This window comes from Argentina silus (assembly GCF_951799395.1).
Source record: "Argentina silus genome assembly, contig: scaffold_236, whole genome shotgun sequence".
Taxonomy (NCBI): Eukaryota; Metazoa; Chordata; class Actinopteri; order Argentiniformes; family Argentinidae; genus Argentina; species Argentina silus.
The window spans coordinates 2,501-12,500 of record NW_028153210.1 but is presented as its reverse complement, the minus strand read 5'-3'; the positions used below and the strand labels follow the sequence as shown (position 1 = coordinate 12,500).

Sequence of the window (10,000 nt, the reverse complement as noted above, 5' to 3'; positions counted from 1 at the left end):
CCGTGGTATGTTTGTGGTAACGACATCTATGTAGCCGCATTCCACTTGAGATGTATTGACGGGCTCTGAAACACGATCCCGGAATACGACCTCCCCGCTCCCTGGACCTAATATTTGAGATTCCATGAGCGTCAGCCACGCGAAGCGACAATGACCCCGGCCTTGGTCGAGTTCCCCCCAGCGGCGCAGCAGTCCCCCCCTCAGATAACTCTCCGCCCCCGCCCCCGCCCCCGCCCCCACCCTGCACCCTGATCATTTATGGCCTTTTCGTTCAAAGGGACAAGTCCGCGACGGCCCGACGCAGTGGGTTACGATCCGTGACCTCTGCTCTTCAGCCTGCCCTCCCCCTCCCCTCTCCCTGTCGCTCTGGCCATAATATGTCTTCACCGTCGGCCCTATCGACCATGGCATTCCCTTTGAAGGTAGTCGTCTTAACCCCGGCTGTTCACCCGCTCTCACCGCATCTCAAATCGTTATGTAATTCCTCCACGGCAGGATTAAGCACTTGGCTGTAGCCTACCTGACCCAGGAGAGCAGGCTAATGCCTACTAAGGTTTACATAACAAATATAGAACATGGTTGTGTTGTTTCTACTGGCAACAGGACACATTCAACAGGGAAAGCTGCTGTGTGCATTGATCATGTCTGAGTTGAGCAACCTAGCTTTTCTAGCTAAATTCGGATTCATTGCAGTTGGCCTAGCACGCTGTGCCTACTAATAGAATGCCTTATGTAATTCGAGGCTATAAATCTCTGAGCGTCTTGGACTGCCTGCGTCACTCTAAACAGACTTCAGTAATGCGTCCAGACTGGTTACAAAGTATGCCAAGTTTGTTTGTTTTGATTTTCCGCCATGTGACAGTTCACTAGAAGATTCAATTCCGAGAAAGAGAGAAAGATATAATGAGAGAGAGAGTCAGTGAGTGAGTGTGTGTGTGTGTGTGTGTGTGTGTGTGTGTGTGTGTGTGTGTGTGTGTGTGTGTGTGTGTGTGTGTGTGTGTGTGTGTGTGCGTGTGTGCGTGTCTGTGCGTGTGTGTCTGTGAGAGAGAGAGAGCAAAACAGAGAGAACTTAAAGCACAGCCACATGTGTTTCTTGTTATTGTTGTTGTTTTGAAGACGAGGAGGGTGGGGGGAGACGGAGGGAGCGTTTGTCGCTTACCTTCCACCCTGCCGAGCTGTTGCTGTCGCCTTTGTCTTTAAAGTATGGCACACATCTCACCATCCAGTCGTAAATCTGCGACAGTGTCAGTCTCTTGTCCGGCGTGCTCTCTATGGCTTTGGTTATCAGGTCAGCATACGAGAGATTCCCCCATGCGTTCCGGCGCGACGATGACTTCCGAGGGGTCGTCTGCGCCCCCGGGCTGGAGCTGAGTGCGCCCGAAGTCGCTGTGGGGGAATGAGAGGAGAGCGGTGAGCCTCCGTTCTCCTGGCCGAGGGAGGAGAGCAATCCCTCGGCCACAGGGCTGTTGCTGCTCTGGTCTTCTGCTGCCACGTTGGTGCCGGTGACATTGATGGCCATAGAAGTGGCATTGTCCTCTTCGTCATCCTCTTCTTCAGGGATAATGTCTGTGTCATTACTCTCTGGTTTCCCCGCATTGGACTCGGGTCGGGGCAACGGCCAGGTGCACGATCTTGGCCGTTTCTGCGGCTCGAAGTCCGGGTCTATCGCCACGTCCAACTCATGTAGAGGGTCGGTGGCTGGAACCTCGGCCATCTCGTTCAATCACTCGCTCGTCCCCGCTGTCCGCTGATAAAGTCAGTAGATAAGTAGTGGAGAACTGTCAAAGTCGCATTCCATGAATGCGCGCCCCCGTTCTTTGTTGCTATTCCAGACCAGCAGTCCCAAAGGGCCACTATCCACGAGTTGAAAAAAATCTTATTCTCTGTACCAAAAAAAGAGCACCAATTTGCTGATTAGGATGGATTTCGTAGAATATTGTGGAATATTCTAAGCACCATAACTGGCATCCATGGCTATGCTCCCAGATTTATAAAGCACCGAGACTACTTTAATTGTCCTTAAAATCGCAACAGTTTAACAGCTGCATATTCGGAGTTTCTCTCCTGGTTATTACACTGTGCGTACACAGAGACCGTGCACACGATTAGAATAGGTTCGCTCATCAATGAGCTGATTACGCGTTTGTAGCGCGTTCAAGATCAAATCCCGCACTGAGGCAAGGTAACTGAATACACCTACTTGAAAGCTCCTCGTCAATGGCCACGGAGAAAGTGCCCAAACGTCATCACACTAGAGCAGTGGCCAGGAATAATCCACTGTGCAGCCCTTTCTCTACAGTACAGTATTCGGAGCTGCCGCGGACCAATGCGTGCAGAGTCACTGCGCGCTGGGTAACTAGATGCCTGCAAAACGACTGATTAAATCCCGCATAGTCCCATTCCTCCTGTCAGTGCCATCTTGATCAATTCCCTTTAACCCTAAATCCTTTTTACTACTAGACTGAATCCAGGAAAGCTGCGTTTGTTGTCAGTGTCGGTTGGAAACATTTAAAAGGACGGAATAACCGAAAATTGCCGTCTCCTTAAATCGCCTTGACCGAAGACAACAAAAAAACTGTCGCTATGGAATACGAACGCCACCTCACACTCTTGGTGAGCCTACTGTATCTCTCCTGCTGCACACATACACACAAATCTATCTACTTAGCACATTCCGTCTTGTGACAGCCCTCAACAAGCTCAAAGTTATACAGCAGCAATAGCAGTGGATACGTTGCCACCCCCACGTCAAGGGCCAGCCCCCTGGATCCCGTGTATGGGATCGCCTTTTAAAGAGACACTGTCGTAAGTACAGTATGTGCGCAGGGAACATGTCGAGACTAGCAGTGTGTTGTGGGGACACTCGTCTCGGCATGTTCAAGGATACACAAATAGACCAGACAGATAAGTCTAAACTATACTGCACACACTGGACGTAAAAGCAAGGCCATAGGTAGACAGGAGAGGACATTCTTTATTTTCCAAGCCATTGTCTGTCACGTCCAGCCAGGTAATCCCAGAAACTTGCTTCTGCAGGATGTGGTCACAAAGGCGACATGATTACAAGAATGGATACATAATGTCAGTCACCAACAATGTAGCGAGTTTCTCCCTGAATCTCAAATTTTAACAACTCACATCGGCTACATCTGTAACCACTGACACAAAGTGCTGTTTTAAGTGTTTCTGTTCATGCTTTGCGTTCTGTAATTCACAAAAGACATGATGTCAACACAATAGGTCAATGAAACAGTATTAGAAATAGAAACAGAAGTAGTCTATCGGTTATTTTTGACTCGCTTTTTTATGAACAACCTCTTTAAAAGTTCGGATCGCTTGTCCCTTTAACCTGTACAGCATGGGTGTCAATCAATCTCGTCAGTGCGCGTAGGACACACCCCTTCGAGCGAGTCCGACCTCTTCAAACATATGACGTCGTCCCATTTATAATCAAGAGATAAGGGAAGAAATCCTATACGCTTCTCCCTCCTGTAATTGCTGCTTCGGACCGCCCTTCCCCCCACCCCCTCCTTGACTATACCAAAACACCAGCAGTCTCCTACTACGTCTTTGTTCCACAGGAGATGTTGTGTAAGGTGCGCGTCCCACACACGAGGACGCGCTCTCGATTTCTGTGCAGGAATGCGCAGATTCCACCTGGGCACAAAATTCATTCATCAATAACTCGAAACGGGAAGAACGGTCATCATTATGACTGGATGGTGTACCAGACCAATGCTATGGGCTATGGAGCAGAGAAAACACGCGTAGCCTGCAAGCCTTTGATAGAGAGTCGTTTTGAAGATCACAGGGAAACAAATCCACCTCATGTCTAGAGATACTGCACTTACATGATCAAGCAAACGAACACAGATGATTCTTGTTATTATGTGTCATGAAAGGAAACAGACATGCATGTGCGTGGACATGCATACACACACATGCATGCACGTATGCACACACACGCATGGCAACGTAGGCAGGTGCGCACACACTCATGCACGCACGCTGTACGCACGCACACACACACACACACACACACACACACACACATGCATGGCAACGCAGGCAGATGCACACACACGCATGCCTCATGCACACACACACACACACACACACACACACACACACACACACACACACACACACACACACTCTCAGTTCCCCTTTGTTCTTCCTGGCCCCTATATAAAGAGGAATGCCTGATACAGCATTTTGGTCCCAGCAGAGTAGAGGGTTAACTGGAGGGAGGGGGCTGGGAGAGTCTGTGTGTGGGGGGGGTGGGCTCTGATGTCATCATGTCACCTGGAGGGAGGGGGCTGGGAGAGTCTGTGGGGGGGGGGCTCTGATGTCATCATGTCACCTGGAGCCCCCAAAGGCTCCAATCATCTCCCATCTCCCATCTCATTCTCAAAATCATTGCAGCACCTAACACACAAGATGACCCTTATTCCTAATCAACACACACACACACACACACACACACACACACACACACACATGCACTCGCACCGACACACACACACACACACACACACACACACACACACACACACATGCAGTCAGGCTGAACATCAGAGAGACCACCTCAACAAAGACCCTCATTCAGGTGGCTCAAAATGCAAGGGTGTAGCAGGTGCAGTACACTCATCAAACAACAAGTCATGTCCCCTCAGACACACACACACACACACACACACACACACACACACACACACACACACACACACACACACACACACACTCCCCAGAAAAGATGTCTGTATGATCTAGAGCCCTTCTATGACCCTTGTTGTTCCAAATGCGTACCAAGAACATTAGAACATTAGAGTATGGGCACAAAATCTTCCAGTCCCCCCGCCCCCCCTACGAAACCTCTCCAGCCCCCCTCACTGTAATGTGCGTACCCCTATACCTGCCAATACCCCCTCTTCTCACGCCTACTCCTGACATCTGCTCCCTGCCCTCTGCCCCAAAACCTCAGACTGTACGTAAATTACCCTGGCTATAACACCCTTCTCAATGATGTTGTTGCCAAGTGGGATCCATGGGACGACCCTAAACCCTAACCCTAACCCCTAACCCTAATCCTAAACCCTAACCCTAATCCTAAACCCTAACCCTTACCTTGACTGTAACCCTTACCCAAACTGTTTTAAATATGAAACTTCAAACGGGGTAATGTCCGAATTGGGTCGTCCCGAGCATCCCACTCAGTTATTTACCCATCTCAATCCCCCCCCCCCCACCGCCCGATCGCTGCTCTGATGTTCTGTGGCGGTAGGGACGTAGAGGACTGCGGGGGCACCCCTCTGTGACAGCGTGAATTATCCAATTAAGACGTACACAAAGGAGGGTGGCCAACCCTGGTTGTGTCTGATGTTTTACCAAACAGCCTAATGCTCTGATTGGATTAGAGGTCTTGGAATAGACTGTGATTGATTTTTCCCCTAATTGAGAGTTATGGCAGAATAGACTGAGGCTTGCAGCTAACGAACAAACTATGCACGCGAGTGCACACAGACACACAGACACACACACACAGACACACACACACAGACACACACACAAAGACACAGACACACACAGACACACACACAAAGACACAGACACAGACACATACAGACACGCGGATACATAAAGACACACGCAAACACACTCAGACACACACACACACGCAGACACATAAAGACACACTCAGACACACACACACACACACACATACAAAGACACAGACACACGCAGACACACACAGACACACGCAGACACACGCAGACACACATTGACAAACACACAGACACGCAGATACATAAAGACACACGCAGACACATAAAGACACACACAGACATATACAGACACACTCAGACACACACACAGACACACACACACTCTCTCCTTTGACAATGTACCAGAGAACTGGTAAGAGATAATACATGTTATCTTCTTGATGTCTCCCACTACAATAATATCAAACATGGACACTACAGCAAACTACCCAGCCCTAGCACAAACACTACCAGTCAGCCTACTGCCTATCTCACAATTCACACTGGACAATACACACACTTTATGACAGGATAGAAACATAATTTACATATATGTGTGTAAGACCCATAGAATTACTTGGTGGGTGTACAGGCGAGGGTCTATGTCCGTTCTATGATTTCTATTTCTATTGGTCGGACCAACTTATACAAGGCCCTAGAGGCTTAGACTGCAGGAGCCCTAAGGGCATAGACCCAAAATGGCGTCTGGTTCTGCAGGTATAGAGCAGCCGGCACCCTCACTGATACTGCTTGACAAAGACGGGCTGGGTCGGTTCAGCTGGACAGGCAATGGTGCACCGCAATGACCTCATCCTTGGACCGATGCAATAACAAACCTTGTCGTCATGAGTTACCTTATGCTGCCATCTTGTGGTCAAAACGGGTAACAACAGGACAGCATTTCCATCGTATAGGGCAGCGATCCTCCTCACTCTTGGTCCTGGAGAGCGGCGGTGCTGCAGGATTTTTGTCCCAGCCCGGCGCTGACACACCTGATTCAGCGACTCAATGTTTTGAAGATCGGTAGATTAGTTCAATCAGAGGTGTGACAGCCCTAGCCTGGGGCGAAAACCTGAACCCACTGCGCCGGGACCAGGAATGAGTATGACTGTTATGGAATAGATCTTTATTTTGTGCGAATGTGTTCTAAGGTCTACACACATGCCTGCTGACATAGACACAGCATAGAGAGGTACAATCCTCACTACTCAAACCTCGAAGCAGGAACATTAATTTAACCATGCAAACATTGTGTATCACACGATGAATTCCTCTCAGTTTGGCCTCTGAAAAAGAAGGACAACACACATAGATTCACGTAAATGGTTTATTATTAGGCACATGCATATTAAATATAGCTTTTAGCATACGTACAGGGAGATGACTGGTTACAATCATTCAACGGCAGCATTTCAGCACATTGCACAAGCCAACATCAATCTGGTCCTATAAGATCAATCACACACAGGGCCCAGAGTGTTTCCTGTTCAGGTCATCCTGAACAGGAAAAACCCTGGGCCCGTTTATTTCTTAGTACATAGATATACGTATATATCTTTTCCGTGGCACAGTTTGATACTAACCACCAGGGGGCGGTAGTTATCCACTAGACACTTGTTCAGTGTTGTTGCTCATACATACGTTCCCTTTCCTTTCAGCTCTCTAATGGTGGACCAGCCCCTCGTCCTGTTCTGTAGGCCATCGCTAGACCAACTACCCTCTCTTCCCAATGGCTATTTTAGAACATCTTAGAACAAATTAAATATATTAAATATGCTGTACTCCCATGTAAATATTGTATGAGGTATGTTTGTCATATGTTTCACGTTACTACGGTATTGTCATTGGGAGGTTTTACTCTGTGTCTGTAATTCATGACTGTGTGTCTGTATGGGACATGTCGCCATCTTAGTTTTGTGAGGTGTATTGGCTTGTTGTGTTGTAGGCTACTCCAGTCTTCAGGGTCAGAGGTCATGGTTCCTCATGTCCTCTTGTCTGTGTTGCAGTTGCAGACCTGTGCTTGATTGTGTTAACAAACCAATGGGACAGTCCCAAAATTCCTAACCCCGCCCATCTGGCACTCCAGGCAGGCTCAAGCAAACGCTCCAAGTATTTGAAAGGACTTCAAATACTAGTTGACCCAGGTGTGTGTGTGTGTGTGTGTGTGTGTTGTGTGAGGTAACCCAGGGTCATCTATGTGTTGATGCTACGGTCCCCCTGGGCCCAATATATCTCTGTCTGCATCTCCGTCAGCCTGGAGACCGTCCTCTGGAACGCAAAGATCTCCTCCTCAGCCGTGAACAGGGACAGGCGCTCGGCCGCATCCTCAAAGAAACACGACCGCAAAAAACACAAGCGTTAACACAACCAGGACCGTAAAACACAAGAGGTTAACAACACCAACCACAAACAGCCGTTAGCTACCACAACCACAACAGGGTACAGAGGAGTCGACACAACCATGACTGTACATTTTAAACACATGACGAGACCGTAGATTTATCACCAGTGTGATAAACCACGACTGCTAACCGTTGAGGGAACACAACCACAAGTGCAGGCGCTGAATGGACACTTAGGACCATAAATTGTAGCTGAGCTACTGTTAAACCGTACTTTCTCATGGGTCAGAGATAGGGCTGAGGTCGCGGTCATGTTGCAGTCGGACCCCTGGTCTTACCCCGCTGAGGCCCAGGTCATCCAGCAGCATGCGGTCGCGGTCGCTCTCCCCCCCGGAGTGAACAAACAGCCTGTCTAGAGGGGCGTCAGCCAGGAGCACCACCCTCACCTGGGGGAGAGAGGGAGGAGAGAAGAGGGGGAGAGAGAGGAGGAGAGACAAGGAGAGAGGAGGAGAGAAGAGGGGAGAAAAGGGGGAGAGAGGAGAGAGGAGGCGAGACAAGGAGAGAGGAGGAAAGAAGAGGGGAGAAAAGTTAACACAACTTGCGACACCCTGGGCTTAGTGGAAAAATGGAAAAATGCAATTAAAAAAATCACGTTTTTGAGAAGTTGGAGAAGAGAGAGGAAAAAGTCTTCCGGGGAAGGACAGACTTCTACTGACGGACACTCTCTCTCAACAAATCACGAGTTTGGGTCGGTAGGGTTCCAAATGAAATGGGCAAATCAGGAGGAGGAGGAGCTACGGCATGGGCCAATTGCTGAGCAGACTGACGGTTAACGGCTATGCGACACTGAAAGGTGTGTGTGTGTGTGTGTGTGTGTGTATGTGTGTGTGTGTGTGTGGTACCTTGTGGTCGTAGAAGTTGTCTATGAGGGTGGTGAAGCGACGTGCCTGGTCCTTCAGGGTCAGGGTGAGCAGGGGGACGTGGCGGATGAAGACCGTGTCGAAGGCCAGCGCCATCTCCAGGTAGTCACCCGCACCTACGGGCTGGAGCACAGAGGGAGGGTTTACGACTGAACATACTGTAGGCATGCTAGCACACACACACACACACACACACACACACACACACACACACACACACACACCGCATGGTGCGCATGGCCAGGCAGGCAGGCAGGCACAACAACACGCACACGTACTCACACATACACTCACACACTCACACACACACACACACACACACACACACACACCCACACACACACACACACACACACACACACACACACACTCACACTTCATTGATCATGTTGGAATTTGATGAATTGTCCATACAGGGTCTTATACGAGGGTAATGGGATTTCTGGGAAGGCTGTATAAATATTAGGCTCTGACCTTGGGGAGTTACTCTCCTGAATTAGTTGGACTTTTATTTGTTTTGTGGAATACTATTCCAAAACTTTTATTCAGGTTATAGTTTAGTGTTCATTGTTTATAGTTTTTTTTCCCTTTTACCTTACAATACCTTGAGTCTGCCAATATGACATTTTCTTCACAAAAGCTCATAATTGCTATTCTGTTTAGTGAAAGGACATACTAGTTTGGGTTGGGTCGGCCCTGAGACTCAGGCACTAGCAAATGCACTTAACTCACAAGTGTATGTCATACTGTCATAGGAGGGGATTGTGTTTCTGGCTGACAATCACCTGCATGACACACACACACACACACGCGCGCGCACACACACACGCACACACACACACACACACACACACAGACACACACACACACACACACACACACACACACACACACAGACACACAGACACGCACACACATGTGCACGCACACACACACACACACACACACACACGCATACGGACATGCACATACATGCACACACACACACGCACGTGCATACGGACACGCACACACGTGCACACACACACACACACACACACACACACACACACACACTGTGGTATCAAGAGCCATTATGAAAAGTCCTTCCACTTCCCACTCATACAATCATTGAAACACAATGGCCGATGTTATTGCCTGCTGAACAACACAAACAACAACTTCTGTCGTCAACCGTCCATGTTCTTTGACA

The 10,000-nt window shown here is 48.8% G+C and overlaps 2 protein-coding genes across 2 annotated transcripts in view; both read right to left on the bottom strand.

The window, feature by feature from the left end:
* Positions 1-2,737, bottom strand: part of LOC310824377 (forkhead box protein O3-like) — a 40,555-nt gene extending 37,818 nt beyond the window's left edge. The window contains exons 1-2 of the mRNA XM_083697632.1: positions 2,201-2,737; positions 1,160-1,883 (exon numbers count right to left, since the gene is read on the bottom strand). Coding sequence (XP_083553758.1) covers positions 1,160-1,714 — 555 coding nt within the window. The 5' untranslated portion in view covers positions 1,715-1,883; positions 2,201-2,737. The remainder of the gene's footprint in view (positions 1-1,159; positions 1,884-2,200) is intronic.
* A 4,367-nt stretch (positions 2,738-7,104) lies between these two features.
* LOC310824378 (lactation elevated protein 1 homolog B-like) overlaps positions 7,105-10,000 on the bottom strand; it is a 4,240-nt gene continuing 1,344 nt past the window's right edge. Inside the window, exons 3-5 of the mRNA XM_083697633.1 lie at positions 8,791-8,931; positions 8,227-8,334; positions 7,105-7,871 (exon numbers count right to left, since the gene is read on the bottom strand). Of these exons, the coding sequence (XP_083553759.1) occupies positions 7,740-7,871; positions 8,227-8,334; positions 8,791-8,931 (381 nt within the window). The 3' untranslated portion in view covers positions 7,105-7,739. The remainder of the gene's footprint in view (positions 7,872-8,226; positions 8,335-8,790; positions 8,932-10,000) is intronic.